At 43.1% G+C, this 22,667-nt stretch overlaps 2 protein-coding genes across 2 annotated transcripts in view; one reads left to right on the forward strand and one right to left on the reverse strand.

Moving 5' to 3' along the window:
• The window catches only part of LOC106592618 (A disintegrin and metalloproteinase with thrombospondin motifs 7), a 168,529-nt gene extending 153,191 nt beyond the window's left edge, over positions 1-15,338 (reverse strand). Inside the window, exons 1-4 of the mRNA XM_082969738.1 lie at positions 14,913-15,338; positions 8,617-8,984; positions 3,662-3,842; positions 2,191-2,387 (exon numbers count right to left, since the gene is read on the reverse strand). Of these exons, the coding sequence (XP_082825864.1) occupies positions 2,191-2,387; positions 3,662-3,842; positions 8,617-8,984; positions 14,913-15,030 (864 nt within the window). The 5' untranslated portion in view covers positions 15,031-15,338. The remainder of the gene's footprint in view (positions 1-2,190; positions 2,388-3,661; positions 3,843-8,616; positions 8,985-14,912) is intronic.
• A 1,910-nt stretch (positions 15,339-17,248) lies between these two features.
• On the forward strand, positions 17,249-19,535 carry LOC106592617 (relaxin-3 receptor 1-like). The gene has a single exon (XM_014183958.3). It carries the CDS (start codon positions 17,783-17,785, stop codon positions 18,989-18,991), a length of 1,209 nt encoding a protein of 402 aa, XP_014039433.1. The 5' UTR covers positions 17,249-17,782; the 3' UTR covers positions 18,992-19,535.
• Positions 19,536-22,667: the final 3,132 nt, after the last annotated feature.

Here is a 22,667-nt window from a genome sequence, read left to right on the forward strand (position 1 = left end):
AGGGCTACAGGACATGGGGAAGGAGCGATAAAAGAGAGGGATGAGGGCTACAGGACATGGGGAAGGAGCGATAAAAGAGAGGGATGAGGGCAACAGGACATGGGGAAGGAGCGATAAAAGAGAGGGATGAGGGCTACAGGACATGGGGAAGGAGCGATAAAAGAGAGGGATGAGGGCTACAGGACATGGGGAAGGAGCGATAAAAGAGAGGGATGAGGGCTACAGGACATGGGGAAGGAGCGATAAAAGAGGGATGAGGGCTACAGGACATGGGGAAGGAGCGATAAAAGAGAGGGATGAGGGCTACAGGACATGGGGAAGGAGCGATAAAAGAGAGGGATGAGGGCTACAGGACATGGGGAAGGAGCGATAAAAGAGAGGGATGAGGGCTACAGGACATGGGGAAGGAGCGATAAAAGAGGGATGAGGGCTACAGGACATGGGGAAGGAGCGATAAAAGAGAGGGATGAGGGCTACAGGACATGGGGAAGGAGCGATAAAAGAGGGATGAGGGCTACAGGACATGGGGAAGGAGCGATAAAAGAGGGATGAGGGCTACAGGACATGGGGAAGGAGCGATAAAAGAGAGGGATGAGGGCTACAGGACATGGGGAAGGAGCGATAAAAGAGAGGGATGAGGGCTACAGGACATGGGGAAGGAGCGATAAAAGAGAGGGATGAGGGCTACAGGACATGGGGAAGGAGCGATAAAAGAGGGATGAGGGCTACAGGACATGGGGAAGGAGCGATAAAAGAGAGGGATGAGGGCTACAGGACATGGGGAAGGAGCGATAAAAGAGAGGGATGAGGGCTACAGGACATGGGGAAGGAGTGATAAAAGAGAGGGATGAGGGCTACAGGACATGGGGAAAGAGTGATAAAAGAGAGGGATGAGGGCTACATGACATGGGGAAGGAGCGATAAATCAAAATCATGATGTTACAATACTACCAGAACAGAGATGAGGGTGGAGCACATGGAAGCATCTAGCATAGGTATTGAGCCAGTCAAGATGGGATGTTTTGGATGATGTTGTTGACATGGATGTTACATAACATCGCCTACATACAGTGACAACATAATTACTGTCAAGGCTGCAGCCTACCTAAGCAAAGAAGCTAATGTGTAAATCAAGTTATTTGACACCTAGTTCCCTGGGACGGAGTAGGGTCAAGAAGTTTGCACTGGAAATAGAAAAAGGGCATTTCAGCCGACCAAAGGCTACTCCCAGCTGACACCAAGCATACTAGCCCATATTTGGTAATAGTTGGAATCAAACCCACAACTTTGGTGTTGCTGACACCCTACCAAAAGAAAACCCAGTGAGACAGAGGGCTAGCAGACACTTACGATGTTCATGACAGTCAGTCCAGACAGCTAGCAGACACTTACGATGTTCATGACAGTCAGTCCAGACAGCTAGCAGACACTTACGATGTTCATGACAGTCAGTCCAGACAGCTAGCAGACACTTACGATGTTCATGACAGTCAGTACAGACAGCTAGCAGACACTTACGATGTTCATGACAGTCAGTACAGACAGCTAGCAGACACTTACGATGTTCATGACAGTCAGTACAGACAGCTAGCAGACACTTACGATGTTCATGACAGTCAGTACAGACAGCTAGCAGACACTTACCATGTTCATGACAGTCAGTACAGACAGCTAGCAGACACTTACGATGTTCATGACAGTCAGTCCAGACAGCTAGCAGACACTTACGATGTTCATGACAGTCAGTCCAGACAGCTAGCAGACACTTACGATGTTCATGACAGTCAGTCCAGACAGCTAGCAGACACTTACGATGTTCATGACAGTCAGTCCAGACAGCTAGCAGACACTTACGATGTTCATGACAGTCAGTCCAGACAGCTAGCAGACACTTACGATGTTCATGACAGTCAGTCCAGACGGCTAGCAGACACTTACGATGTTCATGACAGTCAGTCCAGACGGCTAGCACACACTTACGATGTTCATGACATTCAGTACAGACGGCTAGCAGACACTTGCGATGTTCATGACAGTCAGTACAGACAGCTAGCAGACACTTACGATGTTCATGACAGTCAGTACAGACAGCTAGCAGACACTTACGATGTTCATGACATTCAGTACAGACGGCTAGCAGACACTTACGATGTTCATGACAGTCAGTCCAGACAGCTAGCAGACACTTACGATGTTCATGACAGCCAGTACGTAGCTCTCCACGCCCTTGGTGCCGTGGTACTCCACCATCTTGGAATCGGCCACCACCAGCGTTTCCACCCACTTCTCCCTGCTGATGGAACGCTGACGTATCCTTCTCTTCCTCCGCTGGCGTCTCTCCCAGCGCTCCCGTTGCCTCTCCACACGCTCCAACGCCGCAGCGGGATCTGAGGACGGAGCCGTGACAAATATTGTGGTTGTAGAGTTGTAGCTTTAGTATTGTGTTTAAAAATACCATGGAATAAGTCAGACTTTTTTTGTGTTATCCTTGATTGGTTTGAACTTCGTTACACCATATATTCGTAAGGGATGTTTATGTAAAACATGTTATGTGTTTGATCAGGTCAGTTACACCAATTATAGTCAAAAGTGTATTTATCCAAAACTGTACATCATATGTATGAAAAGTCGGCTGTGTGGCAACAGCGTTAGAACCCTATACTGTACACACTGATGCATTGTGTTGAACATAACATGTACTCTATAAAGAAACGTCCTCTATAGAGAGGACAACAGAGCCACTTTAGTCTTTTCTAAATGTCTTGAGGGAATTTAAATGATTACGCAGGCTTAACCCTGTGAGAGAGGAAGTGGGGATTTAATGCATGCTTGAGACAGAAGTTTAAAGTCTGGTGGAAGCGGTTTTATTTCTCTCCTAAAATGCCTGGTAAGCCAGATGATCTTTCCTGGTTCTCTCTACCATCCCCAGCCATCTGCAGAATATTCCAACAATTCTCTTGACCTATTCCCTGTGGGTGAAGTCAACCAAGACTCCAGTGAAGTGCACGTTCAAGTGAGTTCGAAATAGTTATTTTCAAAATAGTTGAAGTCCCGGGGCCTGCAATGAATTCCTAATGGCATATTTACATATCTCTCCTGCATAATACTGCCTCTCGGATATTTCATCCTGCAATGTGTTTCAGGGCTTAATTAAGGCTCCTGGTATTTCAAACAGGCCCCATTACCAGCCCAACTGTTCCTAGGCCGTCTTCCTCCACCTCTAGAGAGTGGTATTCAGTGTGTGTGTGTGTGTGTGTGTGTGTGTGTGTGTGTGTGTGTGTGTGTGTGTGTGTGTGTGTGTGTGTGTGTGTGTGTGTGTGTGTGTGTGTGTACTGTACGTGTATGTGTTTGTGTGATAGATCCAGGTTGGGATAGGGATCTCTCAGTGCATCGGCCCTGTTTGAATACTTAGAAAATGCATCCTCCCTTCCATGAAGCATGACTGATCTGGCACCATCTGGATGGGTTAGGTTGGATCTGACATGTAAAATCAGTTGTTGTCAGAAGTGGGATCCTTGTTTTGTCCAATCCGACCTTGTGAGATTGGTGATTAGTTCAAGGAAGGGAAGGAAAGGTGCATCTTTAAAGTATTGGAACAGCCCCATCCTCTAAGGCCTCTATATTGGAGTGTGTGATGCCAGGTCACGACGGGAGGCTTCACCTTTGACCCCACAGGTACCGTTGGTGGTATGGTCTCCAGAGATGGGCTGTACCAACTGGCTTTGGGTGGGGGAGGTGTGGCGCTTGTAGATAATGTGGACTTGTGGTGCCGTCGACTCATCACTAGACCGCTCCAATGGCCGGATAAAGAAGTCCTCCTGGGACAGCTTGAACAGCCCTGTCTACAGAGGGAGGGAGGTCAGTATAGCTTTTGTTATGAGAAAAATAGAGTGATCATATTGTACAGGGAGAAAGGCTGTCAGAAGTGCTTTACTATTATTTAGTTTTTAAATAGTCCTAAGCAAGGACATTCTATGGGGTGAAAACGAGGTCCAAATGTATTATATATGAGAAATATAGTGATGTTATTGTACAGGGAGAAAGTTGGTCAGAAATGCTTTGTTAATACTAAAAATACAGTCCTAAGCAAGCACATTTTTTGGGTAGAAAGAGGGGAACAGTAAACACATTCTACTGGGAGAACAAGGGATCACAGCTGCTTTGATATGGGAAGAATAGAGGTTGCACATTCTACTGGGAGAACAAGGGATCACAACTGCTTTGATATGGGAAGAATATAGTTACCACATTCTACTGGGAGAACAAGGGATCACAACTGCTTTGATATGGGAAGAACACTGTTACCACATTCTACTGGGAGAACAAGGGATCACAACTGCTTTGATATGGGAAGAACACTGTTACCACATTCTACTGGGAGAACAAGGGATCACAACTGCTTTGATATGGGAAGAATAGAGGTTGCACATTCTACTGGGAGAACAAGGGATCACAACTGCTTTGATATGGGAAGAATATAGTTACCACATTCTACTGGGAGAACAAGGGATCACAACTGCTTTGATATGGGAAGAACACTGTTACCACATTCTACTGGGAGAACAAGGGATCACAACTGCTTTGATATGGGAAGAACACTGTTACCACATTCTACTGGGTGGGAGATGGGTCAAAATTGCTTCAGAGAGAAATAAATGCAATCAGCTTCATGAAAATGTGCCATTAGGTTACAGTATTACATAAACGCCAGTTATCTTGGGATTTATCATGCGATTATTTTCCCTTCCATTTGGGAGCAAAACAAGGACATACGAGAGAAAACGCATCAACTGAAATTGAGTCATAACTGTAATGGCTAAATCGCAAATGCTCCGCAACAATGATTTAGATTTATGACAGTCTTCAACCCAGCATTCTGGCCTCTGGGTTTCTGGCCTCTGGGTTTTCAGCCGTAGCTGTGGAACTTAGAGCGAGATGTGGCGTTGTGCCAAATGATACGCTGTGGGTCTGGAGCCCGTCGATCTCTCCTCAATATATCCAACTGCTATCATTTTAAAGAAACAACGTGTCCAGTCCAGTAAGTCCCCCTCCTCCAGGTTCAAAGAGTTTAAAAGGACAGATTCAATATACAGTATATACATTGGATTCAACTAGAAGTTGACTGTTCAAGAACACGGACATTTAAGAGGATACTCTGAGAAAGTTTCCCCATTGGCCATATTTAGGAAAGTCCCTCATTGTGGAGAAAACAAGCGTTTACAGTCACTTAAACATAGAAGTATCACACATTTTTATGTTCACATGCAAAAGTTTGAATTTCTATAACAAATGGAAAAAAGGCAGACATGGAGAGATATATTATTAGAAAGGGAGAAAGGAATACAGTAATGTAACAGTATGATATTGTTGGATAGGGCTTGTAGGGAGAAAGGAATACAGTAATGTAACAGTATGATATTGTTGGATAGGGCTTGTAGGGAGAAAGGAATACAGTAATAATGTAACAGTATGATATTATTGGATAGGGCTTGTAGGGAGAAAGGAATACAGTAATAATGTAACAGTATGATATTGTTGGATAGGGCTTGTAGGGAGAAAGGAATACAGTAATGTAACAGTATGATATTGTTGGATAGGGCTTGTAGGGAGAAAGGAATACAGTAATAATGGAACAGTATGATATTGTTGGATAGGGCTTGTAGGGAGAAAGGAATACAGTAATAATGGAACTGTATGATATTGTTGGATAGGGCTTGTAGGGAGAAAGGAATACAGTAATAATGTAACAGTATGATATTGTTGGATAGGGCTTGTAGGGAGAAAGGAATACAGTAATAATGGAACAATATGATATTGTTGGATAGAGCTTGTAGGGAGAAAGGAATACAGTAATAATGGAACAGTATGATATTGTTGGATAGGGCTTGTAGGGAGAAAGGAATACAGTAATGTAACAGTATGATATTGTTGGATAGGGCTTGTAGGGAGAAAGGAATACAGTAATAATGTAACAGTATGATATTGTTGGATATGGCTTGTAGGGAGAAAGGAATACAGTAATAATGTAACAGTATGATATTGTTGGATAGGGCTTGTAGGGAGAAAGGAATACAGTAATAATGTAACAGTATGATATTGTTGGATAGTGCATGTAGGGAGAAAGGAATACAGTAATAATGTAACAGTATGATATTGTTAGATAGGGCATGTAGGGAGAAAGGAATACAGTAATAATGTAACAGTATGATATTGTTGGATAGGGCTTGTAGGGAGAAAGGAATACAGTAATAATGTAACAGTATGATATTATTGGATAGGGCTTGTAGGGAGAAAGGAATACAGTAATGTAACAGTATGATATTGTTGGATAGGGCTTGTAGGGAGAAAGGAATACAGTAATGTAACAGTATGATATTGTTGGATAGGGCTTGTAGGGAGAAAGGAATACAGTAATAATGTAACAGTATGATATTGTTGGATAGAGCTTGTAGGGAGAAAGGAATACAGTAATGTAACAGTATGATATTGTTGGATAGGGCTTGTAGGGAGAAAGGAATACAGTAATGTAACAGTATGATATTGTTGGATAGGGCTTGTAGGGAGAAAGGAATACAGTAATGTAACAGTATGATATTGTTGGATAGGGCTTGTAGGGAGAAAGGAATACAGTAATAATGTAACAGTATGATATTGTTGGATAGGGCTTGTAGGGAGAAAGGAATACAGTAATGTAACAGTATGATATTGTTGGATAGGGCTTGTAGGGAGAAAGGAATACAGTAATAATGTAACAGTATGATATTGTTGGATAGAGCTTGTAGGGAGAAAGGAATACAGTAATAATGTAACAGTATGATATTATTGGATAGGGCTTGTAGGGAGAAAGGAATACAGTAATAATGTAACAGTATGATATTGTTGGATAGGGCTTGTAGGGAGAAAGGAATACAGTAATAATGTAACAGTATGATATTGTTGGATAGGGCTTGTAGGGAGAAAGGAATACAGTAATAATGTAACAGTATGATATTGTTGGATAGGGCTCGTGGTTTCCTACTGCATTTTCATCAGAAATGTCCTAAAGCGTGTGATGTGACTCTGGCATTGTGAAACATTTATTACAGCAAGATCAGCTGGAAACATTTAAGTAAAGACTTTTTTTCTGTGAACTAAGATAACAACAGATGGCTATACCACGTCCCATCGTGACAGAGGAGAAGGGACGTGGACAGCAGTAACAAAGTAGAGATGGGACATGGACAGCAGTCACAGAGGATAGATGGGATGTGACAGTGAACAAAGAAGAGAGGTAGAATGTGGACAGCGGTCACAGAGGAGAGGTGGCATGTGGACAGAGGTCACAGAGGAGAGGTAGAATGTGGACAGCAGTCACAGAGGAGAGGTAGAATGTGGAAAGTGGTCACAGAGGAGAGGTGGCATGTGGACAGCGGTCACAGAGGAGAGGTAGAATGTGGACAGCGGTCACAGAGGAGAGGTGGCATGTGGACAGCGGTCACAGAGGAGAGATAGAATGTGGACAGCGGTCACAGAGGAGAGGTGGCACGTGGACAGCGGTCACAGAGGAAAGGTGGCATGTGGACAGTGGTCATAGAGGAGAGGTGGCATGTGGACAGCGGTCACAGAGGAGAGGTGGCATGTGGACAGCGGTCACAGATGTGACAGTGAACACATGCTTTATGATTCAGTTTGAGTGACCTACTAGTGGATAGATAAGACAATGAGATGTAAATTGATCATGCATAAACACAACACGGGCTCCATCGCTTGATCTGTTCATGGATGCATGATGATGTTCTGCACACCCACATGTCATCAATGACATCCAGCCTGATTTTAGATTAAAGGCGCTCTACCACTTGTGATGTATCAAACAGGTCCTTTCACCAACCAGTCAGTGGTTTTTCCATGGATGGTGCAATCTAAGAATATAACTACACTAACAGAGCAGGAATGAGGCCAACAGCACGTAATGACTTCAGAGACAACTATAAAAAAATACAAATAAATACTTAAACATCATCTGTTCAGACATGCGTTTAAATATTGAAACTATGTTGAAGCCAGTGTGGCATACGACATTATACAGTAGTACTTACTGCTTATTGCAAAGCATTAGCATCTTTTGTCAGAGCTAGAGGAATTAAACACACCTCTAATGAATCCTCATTTTCAATTTCACCTAAAAATGTAATAAATCTTCTTTGATTTTGTATAATGATAATAATATATGCCATTTAGCAAACACTTTCATCCAGTCCCATGCACAGAAACAAAGCGGAAAACAAAAACGGGCTAGGACCAGTCATTGGCATCGATCAACATTATGTTTTTGGTCAATTGTGTTTCTACTTTTAATTGTTACCCTAGGGACAGAGAAGTTCTAGAAGTTAAACGTTTTGCATGACCCTTTAGGATGTGAAAGGAAAAACAGATATCTCAGTAGGTTATCAGTGATGGTCTCAGTAGGTTATCAGTGATGGTCTCAGTAGGTTATCAGTGACGGTCTCAGTAGGTTATCAGTGATGGTCTCAGTAGGTTAGCAGTGATGGTCTCAGTAGGTTAGCAGTGATGGTCTCAGTAGGTTAGCAGTGATGGTCTCAGTAGGTTATCAGTGATGGTCTCTCTCACACTCACCAGGCCGTCACAAGTGCTTATAGCCGCCCTCCCCTTCATAGACGCCCGGTCCCACACGTCCCCGATAAAGTGACACAGCGAGGGACCATGGCTGCGTATTTTGGCCCCCTCCAGGCCACCGTACCTCCTCTCAGTCAGGAAGCCAGGAGCCAGTAGGTGTGGGTTGAGGGTGAGGTTGAAGTGCAGATTGTGGCCACCGTGCTGCAACTGGTAGAACACCCGTGTAGGGTTTCCTGGTTCCCCCTGGGTTTCCCGCCGCTGTACCCGGCTGACGCGGTGGGACACAAAGTTGGACAGGAAGTGACCTTTGGCGTCCACTCGGTAGGGGTGAACGACCTCGTACTGCGGAAGCCCCTGCAGAAAGCTCTCTGGTTGGGAGAGAAAATAAAAACATGCTATCTACTAATTGACTGTGAGGTTGTGAACAAACTTGGCAAGCTGTAAACAGTTCCATCTGCACAAGCCACACATACACTATCCATCATTTAAACAGGGGTTGGATATGGCTACAGTATGTCTGTCTTTTTACTTGAGGATGAGCATGTGACCCAGTATCCACCAATGGCAGGCAATAGTCATGTGGAGTCGTGGATGAGGTCTCACAACGGGTTTTAACTAACTAGGGCTTCAGGTTACTATAGAGGCTGACTGGAGTGTCAATCAGTCTGCTGTACTCTCCTACGCTATGTCTGCCTACACCTGGATCCTGGCAGGGGGGGTATCGTCACGGTGATCGGCGGCGTGCTGGCCCGCTGTGCCACCTTCAATGAGCGGATGAGGCTTAAGGCCCTCAATTACACGCAGACAGAAACGCACGCACGCACACAAGCACCGTTCAAAGAACGGTATGAATTTTAATAGCAACATGCACCTCACAGCACTTTAATCATATGCTAGTGGTGCCCTAGTAGTATGCTAGATGTGCCCTAGTAGTATGCCAGATGTGCCCTAGAAGTATGCCAAATGTGCACTAGTAGTATGCTAGATGTGCCCTAGTAGTATGCTAGATGTGCACTAGTAGTATGCTAGATGTGCCCTAGTAGTATGCCAAATGTGCACTAGTAGTATGCTAGATGTGCCCTAGTAGTATGCCAAATGTGCACTAGTAGTATGCTAGATGTGCCCTAGTAGTATGCTAGATGTGCACTAGTAGTATGCTAGATGTGCCCTAGTAGTATGCTAGTAGTGCCCTAGCAGTATGCTGGATGTGCCCTAGTAGTATGCCAAATGTGCACTAGTAGTATGCTAGATGTGCCCTAGTAGTATGCTAAATGTACCCTAGTAGTATGCTAGATGTACCCTAGTAGTATGCTAGATGTGCACTAGTAGTATGCTAAATGTACCCTAGTAGTATGCTAGATGTGCACTAGTAGTATTCTAAATGTACACTAGTAGTGTGCTAGATGTGCACTAGTAGTATGCTAGATGTGCACTAGTAGTATGCTAGATGTGCACTAGTAGTATGCTAAATGTACCCTAGATGTACCCTAGTAGTATGATAGATGTGCACTAGTAGTATGCTAAATGTACCCTAGTAGTATGCTAGATGTGCACTAGTAGTATGCTAAATGTACCCTAGTAGTATGCTAGATGTACCCTAGTAGTATGCTAGATGGGCACTAGTAGTATGCTAGATGTGCACTAGTAGTATGCTAGATGTGCACTAGTAGTATGCTAAATGTACCCTAGTAGTATGCTAGATGTACCCCAGTAGTATGCTAGATGTGCACTAGTAGTATGCAAAATGTACCATAGTAGTATGCTAGATGTGCACTAGTAGTATGCTAAATGTACCCTAGTAGTATGCTAGATGTACCCTAGTAGTATGCTAGATGTGCATTAGTAGTATGCTAGATGTGCACTAGTAGTATGCTAGATGTGCACTAGTAGTATGCTAGATGTGCACTAGTAGTATGCTAGATGTGCACTAGTAGTATGCTAAATGTACCCTAGTAGTATGCTAAATGTACCCTAGTAGTATGCTAGATGTAGCCTAGTAGTATGCTAGATGTGCACTAATAGTATGCTAGATGTGCACCAGTAGTATGCTAGATGTGCACTAGTAGTATGCTAAATGTACCCTAGTAGTATGCTAAATGTACCCTAGTAGTATGCTAGATGTAGCCTAGTAGTATGCTAGATGTGCCCTAGTAGTATGCTAGATGTACCCTAATAGTATGCTAGATGTGCACTAGTAGTATGCTAAATGTACCCTAGTAGTATGCTAAATGTACCCTAGTAGTATGCTAGATGTACCCTAGTAGTATGCTAGATGTACACTAGTAGTATGCTAGTGGTGCCCTAGCAGTATGCTAAATGTACACTAGTAGTATGCTAGATGTGCACTAGTAGTATGGTAGATGTGCCCTAGTAGTATGCTAGATGTGCACTAGTAGTATGCTAGATGTGCCCTAGTAGTATGCTAGTGGTGCACTAGTAGTATGCCAGTGGTGCCCTAGTAGTATGCTAGTGGTGCACTAGTAGTATGCTAGATGTGCCCTAGTAGTATGCTAGATGTGCACTAGTAGTATGCTAGTGGTGCACTAGTAGTATGCTAGTGGTGAACAAGTAGTATGCTAGTGGGGATGTTGAAACAGAAGCAAACCCTTCGCATACTAACAGGAACTGACAGCCCATAGGAAATGGAGGTGAGAAAGGTGTCAGAGAGGTTCATCGCGAAGACATTAATGTTAGCCTAATGTGTCAGAGACCATTAAACCACTTGCACATTATCTGTCATGTCGGATCACAGCTCACTGTCCCAAACTAGTGCTCCAGTCCAGGGTCATGTCAGCCATGATGTACGACATGTTAAATAGTACATGAGAAGATGGACAGTTCACCTCGGTTCCGTCTCCCATGATTTGTAATGGGCTTATTAAAGAGGATCCCACTTTACCACACGTGTCTCAAATCACACCTATGTATTCACATGGTAGTAGTTACATCGGCAGTCACAGTGTATTCACATGGTAGTAGTTACATCGGCAGTCACAGTGTAAACACATGGTAGTAGTTACATAGGCAGTCACAGTGTAATCACATGGTAGTAGTTACATCGGCAGTCACAGTGTAATCACATGGTAGTAGTTACATAGGCAGTCACAGTGTATTCACATGGTAGTAGTTACATCGGCAGTCACAGTGTAATCACATGGTAGTAGTTACATAGGCAGTCACAGTGTAATCACATGGTAGTAGTTACATCGGCAGTCACAGTGTAATCACATGGTAGTAGTTACATAGGCAGTCACAGTGTAATCACATGGTAGTAGTCACATCGGCACTCACAGTGTAATCACAGTGTAGGTACATGTTGTTACATCATGGTTGTTACTGAAAACTGCTGTTCACAAACGCTCTCCATCCAACCTCACTGAGCTCGAGCTGTTTTGCAAGGAGGAATGGGCAAAAATGTCAGTCTCTCGATGTGCAAAACTGATAGAGACATACCCCAAGCGACTTACAGCTGTAATCGCAGCAAAAGGTGGCGCTACAAAGTATTAACTTAAGGGGGCTGAATAATTTTGCACGCCCAATTTTTCAGTTTTTTATTTGTTAAAAAAGTTTGAAATATCCAATAAATTTCGTTCCACTTCATGATTGTGTCCCACTTGTTGTTGATTCTTCACAAAAAATTACATCTTTATGTTTGAAGCCTGAAATGTGGCAAAAGGTCGAAAAGTTCAAGGGGGCTGTAACGCCCTGGCCATAGAGAGGGGTTTTTTTGTTCTTTATTTTGGTTAGGCCAGGGTGTTACATTGGGTGGGTGTTCTATGTTCCTTTTTCTATGTTTTGGTATTTCTTTGTTTTGGGCCATGTGTGTGGCTCCCAATCAGGCACAGCTGAAGCTCGTTGCTGCTGATTGGGAGTCACACATAAGGAGCATGTTTTTCCTTTGGGTTTTGTGGGTAATTGTTTCTGTTTTGAGTATTTTCCTAACAGGACTGTTTGCTGTCGTTTTTGTTCATTTTGTAGTGTTCTCTTGTTTATTTGAATTAAAATTCTAATGATGAACACATCCTCTGCTGCACCTTGGTTCCCTCTTCCAGACAGCCGTTACAGGGGCCGAATACTTTCGCAAGGCACTGTACATAGTACTTAGGCTAAACGTTTGTGGCAAGCACATTTTCCAGGATTTGTGGATAAAATCACAATTAACTATTACGGTAAATGAATAATGAAAGTGGCTTCATCAAAGCACTGGTTTTCCATGTCTGACTGAATGTCCATGGCAATATTAGTGTATCTCTCTCTATACTACTACCTTCAGGAATGTCTACTGTTCATCATGACTTTCTCATCTCTTTAACTGAAAAGCTATGACGGTGACAAATGTATTAATCACAAAGGAGAGGAGAATAAAAACAGCACTAATCCTTTCTATCAAACACAGACCGAACAGAAAGATCCGTAAGCAATCTTTATTTCTGGCTAACATTCAAAGAGTAATTCAGAAGTGGTTTCACTTTAAAAGTCAGACCAGTCTCACAGGAGTAAACAGGTAGCTGATTTGAATGGGTGAGATGCGGTGGAGGTATATACGAGGTGAAGGGTAGTGATTGTTTTTTTCTTCGATTGGGGTGTTAAGAGTCGCTCTCACAGGGAATGTGTTATGCCAACCCTGAGACTGTTGAATCCTTTGATAGAGGACAGTGCCCACCAGTAGTGTCAAGTGCCATCCCAAATGCCACTGCTGCAGTACCAAGCTATCTCCCTTGTGTCAGTCCATCGCCTCGCAAACCGATTACACTTAGCCTTGGCTCCCCAGAGCACCCACTTGGGTTGATTTGTATGCTTAAGGAAGGCCTTTCCCTTGTTCAATAAGACTGCTACAGAACACAGGGAGACCAAGGGGAGAGGGATGAAGGAGAGAGAGGGGGGGAGAGAAAGAGAGAGATGGGCAACTGGCATAATTGTTCAAAAGTAAGTGTAGTACTTGTATTATTTTTTTAAATCACCCCCCTCCCATTTTTTCTCACACCAAGACACTTCAGCTCAGAGGCCAACTTTAGGTTGACTACTGTAGCTAGTATCCTAAACACAGGAGGTTGGTGGCACCTTAATTGGGGAGGACGGCGTGTGGTAATGACTGGAATAGGTGGAATGGTATGAAATACATGAAATACATGGTTTGATGCCATTCCATTCGCTCCGTTCCAGCCATTATTATGAGCCGTCCTCCCCTCAGCAGCCTCCACTGATCCTAACACAGCATGAGTTATTGGACTAATGGGAGCAAATACTTTAAAGAACTGAACACAATTAATCCTGATGCCATTCACTCATGTTTGCAGGGCAGTTTAAATTGACTAGTGGAATGAATGTGACTATCACTGTGAGGTACAGATACAGTAGGTAAGCATGAGCATATTTATATGACATATTCAGGCATGACCCAAGTAAAGTTTAGGGTAGCAAACTACAGCTAGGCTACTAGAATTTTAAGCATGGCCTGAAGCGCTAGAGGCGGCTCAATAATGCATCTCTCTGGTGGGAAAAAAAAACCTGAAATACTGTAGCTGTTCTCATACAAGCTGGAAATAGGTATAGCCTGGGAACATCACGTCTGTTTTGAGTCATATGCTCATGGGATTTCGGCACCTCATACAATGCATAAAATGGGAAAACATAACCTTTATAAGTGTCAATATTTCCCAAGTGAACTGCTTGCATAGATCAGTCACATCACTAGGCTGTTTGTGTAAAGGCTGCGGAGATCAGTCACATCGCTAGGCTATGTGTGTGTGAGTTGAGGCTGCGGAGATCAGTCACATCGCTAGGCTATGTGTGTGTGAGTTGAGGCTGCGGAGATCAGTCACATCGCTAGGCTATGTGTGTGTGAGTTGAGGCTGCGGAGATCAGTCACATCGCTAGGCTATGTGTGTGTGAGTTGAGGCTGCGGAGATCAGTCACATCGCTAGGCTATGTGTGTGTGAGTTGAGGCTGCGGAGATCAGTCACATCGCTAGGCTATGTGTGTGTGAGTTGAGGCTGCGGAGATCAGTCACATCGCTAGGCTATGTGTGTGTGTGAGTTGAGGCTGCGGAGATCAGTCACATCGCTAGGCTATGTGTGTGTGAGTTGAGGCTGCGGAGATCAGTCACATCGCTAGGCTATGTGTGTGTGAGTTGAGGCTATGTGGAGCTGAGCAGTTGCCAATAGTCTGCAGAGTTCCCCTTGTTACTGACATTTTAAAATGCCAGCATAGCTGAACTATTGCATAAAACTATTTAAAATAAAAGTAACGTTATATGTCAGACGAATGATCCATTGATTTTTAAGAGGCTGGCTTACCCGTCTCTTGTTCAATTCCAAATGTTTTACTGTTGTCAAACATCGCCAAGATCCCCGCTGCAACCAAAAAGTAAATTGGAGAGAAAGTTTGTGCAAGTCCGCAGTGCAAGTAAATCATCTTGTTGGAAGGTAAATTAAGACAATATGTTATTATGCTTTATCCTCACTGTACCGACTGTCATTTCAAAAACTTTCCCCGCTAGAACTATGCACTTTAGACATAGAAAGCGTGACGCCGGCGATATAAACTTAATTAAGTTCTGTACGACGTTGTATTCTTCCTCGGGGATTTTCACACGCGTCTTTTGAGTTCCAAGAATTGTAAACTGTAAGTGTTGTTTGCTGACAAGACGTTGTCCCTTCTTTCTTCCATCAAGCCCCATTCGACAACCCTGACAGTTAGGAACTTTCCCTAACAAGCCAAACTTTGTTTAAGAACCTCCCTCTCCGATAAAGTTTAGTGGGTGGACTTGAGAGAATAGAATGCCTTTCAGTAGTAGCCCAGGGGATGCTAGGTGATGGGGAGACTATTACATACAATTATTTGGATTGCCTGTTCAAATAAAAATACGTATGGTGTGCAATTGTAAATAAAGTTGGATAGTTGAGGAAAGTCGAATTGACACATTTAACCGGATGTCAAATAGTCTTCCCGACACGCAATAAAGGCTAATATTACGATTGTAACACCACATTAAATAATATTGCTTCTATATTATATGCCTACAGCGACACTTTGGTCTACTGTATAATCTTGTTCGCATGGTTACTGCGCTGAGCACCAATGCATAACGGGACCTGTGTGCATTATGCACTGTGAGGAGCCCCAAGCTCCAAGGAAATCATAAACACGACTGATCAATTGCATTATGTTTCCTTTGAAAATGATACTTTCATCTTGGAGCTCAGAATAGTGGGTATCCCCCTATGGCAATGATGTGTCAAACTCATTCCACCTAGGGCCTATGCTTGGTTTTTGGTTTTTCCTTTCATTTAAGACCTAGACAACCAGGTGAGGGGAGTTCCTTACTAATCGTGACCTTAATTAATCAATCGAGTACAAAGGAGGAGCAAAAACCCGCAGACACACGGGTCCTCCGTGGAACAAGATTGATACGTGCCCTATAGCGTCCTTCACTGATCTACCGCTGGTTGAGCCATCATGTTGCCCCCTCTAGCGGAAGAGGACGGTCAGTTTGGCACAAAATGTCGAGAATAAACATGGAAATGTCATAGAATGAAGAAGGAAAAATACGTTTAAAAAAATACGTTTAAAATGTAATGTCTGCCATGCAGTGGCGGTTCTAGACCATTTCAACTGGGGGGGCTAAGCTGGGGCCAGTTGTACTGTTAGAGGGGCCAGTTACATTAGACGTTATTGTTGTCATATCGTTTTCATATCGTTTAGCAGGCAAAAGACCATGTTCATAATCATTCAACAATTTATTTGCATTTTCTGTTTAATAATGGATGTAAAAAAAAAACGAGCGCAAAAATGAGTTATGTAAAAATTATTTCATACTGGACATTTAGGGGGGCCACAAGGGGGTCCAAAATTGTTGTCACAGGGGCACTGCCCCCCCTTCCCCTCCCCCCACAGAACCGCTAGTGCTGCCGTGTTAAAGCTTTAGTAAAATAAGGAAACCGATATGAGTAGGCTAGACTAGGGGGGGACTAGGGGGCTAGACTAGGGGGAGACTAGGGGGCTAGATTAGGGGGAGACTAGGGGGCTAGACTAGGGGGAGACTAGGGGGCTAGACTAGGGGGAGTTTTTTTGTATTCTTTCGTGCACAAGGGAGGAACAACTGTTTCATTGTTTTTCCACACTATTTTGGTCCTATTCAAAACATAAGTATTGGCGAGTGGTCAAGTAAATACTCTCCCATAATTCATTATATTTTGTTAAATGTCCGGGACCTTTTTTTCCATATAAAAACAGCAGCCCGCCGCGACCGGGAGACCCATGGACGACGCAGCCTCAGGGGTTGTTTGGCCGGCCGGGATGTCCTTGTCCCATCGCGACTCCTGTGGCGGGCCGGGCGCAAGCACACTGACACGGTCGCCAGGTGTACGGTGTTTCCTCCGACACATTGCTGTTGCTGGCTTCCGGGTCAAGCGGGCATTGTGTCAAGAAGCAGTGCGGCATGGCTGGGTCGTGTTTCGGAGGACGCACGGCTCTCGACTTTCACCTCTCCCAAGTCCTTACGGGAGTTGCAGCGATGGGAGAAGACTGGAACTACCAATTGGGAAGAAAAAGGGGTAATAATATATATAATAATAATAATATATAATAATAATATATATATATATAAATGACACCTGCTCATCAAACATCTAATTCCAAACATCTAATTCCAAAATCATGGGCATTGATATGGAGTTGGTCCCCCCTTTGCTTCTATAACAGCCTCCACTCTTCTGGGAAGGCTTTCCACTAGATGTTGGAACATTGTTGCAGGGACTTGCTTCCATTCAGCCAAAAGAGCATTAGTGAGGTTGGGCACTGATGTTGGGTGACTAGAGATGCCTCATAGTCAGTGTTCCAGTTCATCGCAAAGGTGTCCATCAGAGAAAGGTCCATCATGTCTCAATCGACCAATCCACGCGATGCAGGGGCAGGCGCTGTGAACGCGCACGACTACGCACCTGTATAAGACTCCAGTCAAGATGCAAAGTTTCACATTGATTGCGGTGTTATAAAGGACTGTAGACACGATAACTTTTATCATACAAGCTTCAATTACATAAAATGAACAGCTAAAATAAGCACTCAGTTGTATGGAGCGCGAGGACTATTCTGTGTTTGATAGGCCATCGAGAAGCGCCCTGATGCTAGTAGAAGCACCGGTGTTGCATTCTTATCTGTGAGGATGGGCGAGCTACTCAACCACAGCGGGATTTTGGCGTTGAACAGGACTTTGATGGATGATGACAAATTCGGCAGTCTGGAGGATATTGACGTGACCGCGGACGGCACCCCGATTCTAAGGATAATCATCTCGGTTGTTTACTCCATTGTGTGCGCGGTAGGGTTAATTGGGAACTTGTTAGTCTTTTTCCTAATGAGGTTAAAACAGGGCCGGAAGAAATCGAGTATTAACTTTTTCATCATCAACTTGGCAGTGACGGACTTCCAGTTTGTGTTGACTCTGCCGTTCTGGGCAGTGGACACCGCACTGGACTTCAGCTGGCCGTTTGGAGACGCCATGTGTAAAATCATCCTTTCCGTAACAGTTATGAACATGTACGCTAGCGTGTTCTTTCTGACTGCTATGAGTGTGACCAGATACTGGTCTGTCGCCTCGGCTCTGAAGAACCGGTCGAGACAGAGGTCGTGTTCGGTGAAATTGGTGTGCGCGGTGCTGTGGGTCTCCGCAACCATTGCCACAGCACCCACTACCATTTTCTCCTCAGTGACAGTAGTGGCTGGGGAGAAGCTCTGCCTCATCAGGTTCCCTGAGGGACATGACTGGCTCGCGCTATATCATCTCCAAAAAATTATCATAGCGTTCGTCATACCCATGCTGATAGTGTCCGTCTGCTATCTGATGCTCTTACGGTTTATCCGTCTGAGGAGCATGAACAACAACCACCCCAAAAGGAGGTCGAGGGTGACCAAATCTGTCACCATCGTCGTCCTCTCCTTCTTTCTTTGCTGGATGCCAAATCACGCCATCACATTCTGGGGTGTATTGGTAAAATTTAACGCAGTCAATTGGGATAAATCTTACTATTTGGTCCACACCTATGTATTCCCGGTGACTGTGTGCCTCGCACATGCCAATAGCTGCTTAAACCCAGTTCTGTATTGTCTCATGCGACGAGAATTCAGAAAGATGCTGAAGGATTTGTTTTGGAGAATTTCCTCACCAGCCATCTCCAAAGCCTGTACAATACGTACGTTTACGGGGACGTGCAACACACGTGCAACACACGACGACAACCAAGGGGTTATTCCCTTGAATCTTCTAGACACCACACAATGTCGACTATCCTTTATTGACAGACCGGATCTTCCCGCAATACCGGGTCTACCCGGAATGGCACCTGAAGATTCACAGTGCATCCACCAGACATAATGCACTTACTCTATGAAACGACTTGCTGTAATCAATTACGCATGCATTTGGGAACTATAAATGACAGAGTTCTTGACTTCCCAATGTTGTCATTACCCACGGGGCACCAATTGCGCAGAGTAGGCCAACGGAGTGAAAAGCAGTATTTACAGAAATTTGGGCACGCACTGGGATGGGTAGGACATGTAATCATTGCGCGTAAAGTTACCAAGTACATGTTGATTGTAAGATAAGAGAGTCACAAATTTAGAGTGCACCGAAGTCAATATTCCCTGTGGATATTATACTCTTTGTTGGAATGTTGAGATGTTTCTTCTGTCGTCCATTCAAGCTCACACATTGCCGCACACATTTTTGGTACATCAAAATCGAAATAAATGTGATCCTATTAATATGTTATCAGTGCTTCTGTTGTGGTATCTGAATATATGGCTGAATGTAAAAGGGTCATTGCAATGTATGTGAAATAAAGCGCATATAAATTAAGCAACTTGGTCGATTGATATATTCAGACAATATGTTGTGTGGGTCAATTTGCAACATTCGAAAACGCTAGATACCAATTACTAAAACTCATTAGATGTCGATAAATTATTGAAGATATTCAATGCATTATTGGAGATTACTTAATGCGTAAGGCCGCACCACTGTGCTGTAACTGCGACGATATAATGGATTGCAAGTAGACAGTATATTATAAATAAAGATAAGCATATTTGTATGTGTATTTTCTTCGTTCATATAGAGAGTTTGAGAAGGTTGATAACTCCGGAAGCCGGGCTAAGGTTATCTACTTAATTTTACCAAGATTACACTTTCATAAATAGTAATGACACTCAAATCCATTACTATTAAGAAATCGGCGGGCCCGGAGCAATTTAACCCTTATTTTCCCAAAATTGGTGCAGAGATCTTTGCTGTCCCTCTCACGCATATATTCAATCTTTCATTGGCGAGTGAAACGATTACAAAAGTCTGGAAAGCAGCTTACGTCACCCTTTTACATCTTGGTCGATTGATGTATTCAGGCAATGTGTTGTACAGGTCAATTGGATAACTATAGTCCAGTTTGTAAACTGTCTGCACTGGAAACATCTTTGGAAAACCTGGTTGAACTCACAATTGAAAGACTTTCTGTATAATAACTAATTTGATCTCAATTTCAGTCGGGTTTTAGAGCCAAGCATAGTACAATTACTGCAGTAACTAAGGTTGTAGGTGATATTCTAGATGCTCAGGACAAGAAACATCACTGTGTTTCACTTTTTATTGACTTATCAAAGGCCTTTGTTGACCATTTCCCTGCCAAAAAAGGTTGGTTTAAGTGTTGAAGCATTGGATTGGTTCCAAAACGACCTTTCTGACAGAATCCAGTGTGTAGCACAGAGGGTATGACATCTGAGTTTCAAAGGCTCATGAAAGCATTTCCCCAGGGCTCAATTTTAGGTCTGATCCTTTTTACAATGTATATAAATGATACAGCGAAGACTGTATGCTGATGACACAATTATTTATTCTAGTACATCTTGAAGGCTTTTCAGGATTTACAGTTGGCTTTTGATGCTGTTCGAATTGAAACTTGTGCTTAATGCAAGGAAAGCTACATTTATGGTTTTCTCTTTGAAAGTAGACACATGGAGTCACAGATTTGAACTCTAAAAAGTCAGCAAACTGATAAGGTCACCTCCTATAAGTATCTTGGGAATTGGTTAGAAGAAAAGCTGAACTTTAAACAGCACATTGATAACTTCACCAAGAAACTGAAGTTGAAATTGGGTTTTTATTTTAGGAACAAAACTTGTTTTTCAATGTTAGTCAGAAAGGATCTTGTTCAAAGCACGTTGTTATCGGTGCTGGGTTATAGTGCCTGTATGCAGGCCTTAGCAGGTACTGTAACTCTGGACACAGTGTATCATGGTATTTTTAAGATGTATCACCAACACCAGGTACTTCTCTCACCCATCACTGTGATTTGTATGCCCTGGTGCAATGCACCTCTCTCTCCATGGTGCAAACACACTGGTACACTTTTGTGTAAATAGATAGCATTGATAAGGCAGCCCCTTTTGTATCTCTGTTCCTTACTGAGCAGATCAGTCACTCAATAGTCTTCGTTCACAGTCGCTGCCATCCACGTCTGTTCCTAAGTCTAGAACTGATATGGGGAAACAATCATTTTTTCCCAGAATTCCCCTTCATCCTGGAACATGCTTGAAAAGATATTCAAGTTTGGGGAGTTAAGTGTCCTTCCCGGTTTTTAAGACAATGTTTTTGATAGCTGCAGTTTAATATTTTTTTATGTATTTTGTATTATTATAATTTTTTTGTATTTTGTATTTTTTTTGTGTTATGTACACGCTGCTATTTCCCTGTTTTGCCAGGTCGCCCTGGCAAGTGGTTTCTAACCTCAATGGGTCTTACCTGGTTAAATCAAAATAAAACTATTACGTTTGGTAGGTGTGGTGAAGCGTTTCCCAAACTCGGTCCTCGGGACAACATTTAGGTTTTTGCCCTAGCACAACAGATTCAAATAGTCAACTCATCATCAAGCTATGGTTATTTGAATCAGCTGTGTAGTGCTAGGGCAAAAACCAAAATGTGCATCCCTTGGAGTCCCCCAGGAACAAGTTTGGGAAACGCTGGGTGCTGGGTCATGATGAAATGAATTAGACATGTACAGGTAACTGCCAAGATAAAGGAAACACCAACAAGTGGTTTAATAGGGCATTGGGCAACCACGTGCCGCCAGAACAGCTTCAATCTGTCTTGGCAGAGTCTACCAGTAGAGTCTGGAACTCTATTGGAGGGATCCAACGCCATTCTTCCACGAGAAATTCCATATTGGTGTTTTGTTGATGGTGGTGGAAAACGCTGTCTCAGGCACCGCTCCAGAATCTCCCATTAGTGTTCAATTGGGTTGAGATCTGGTGACACACACACACTCTCTAAACATGCTATGTTTCTTTGAGACCCCTCTTTCAGTCACAGATAGGTCTCTTCTAGCTACGGTAGCCAAAATAACAGACAACTGGGTAATTTTATACGTGACCCTAAGCATGATGGGATGTTTTAATTGCTCAGAAACCACACATGTGTGGAAGCATCTGCTTTCAATATACTTTGGTATCCCTCATTTACTCAAGTGTTTCCTTCATTTAGTCAGTCCCATGTATATTCTCCACATATTCTCCCTGCACTCCTTAATAATGGATTAGCTCTATTGGATGACTAAATTAAATGGCATTACATTCTTGGAAAAATAATATATGCTCACTGACAATACATTAGGCAGAGAATTCCTTTGACATGCGTAATTTACGCCCAAAATGCATGGTGTGTGCACAGATAATTAACCTGGAATTGCAGGCTCCAGTTGCCGTCTTGACAAAATGCCCAGCGTGTGTGCAAAGAATTCGGTCCTTCCTACATATCTAGTATTTAAAAATATATATATATATATATATTCCTACTAATGACGTTGAATAATTTGGTTATTATGACATGTAGATATTGACCTAAATTGTTATTGTAAAGAATATCGTGGGAGGAACAAACAACGTTTTAGTTGAATGGTATGGCTGAAAGAGCTTGAACGACTGCATCATGTAAACTACATTTATAAAATGATACACCTAGAACACAAGTTCAACAAACAGTTTAAAACTCAAAATCAAAA

The sequence above is a fragment of the Salmo salar genome, chromosome 26, assembly GCF_965601325.2.
Source record: "Salmo salar chromosome 26, fSalSal1, whole genome shotgun sequence".
Lineage (NCBI taxonomy): Eukaryota > Metazoa > Chordata > Actinopteri > Salmoniformes > Salmonidae > Salmo > Salmo salar.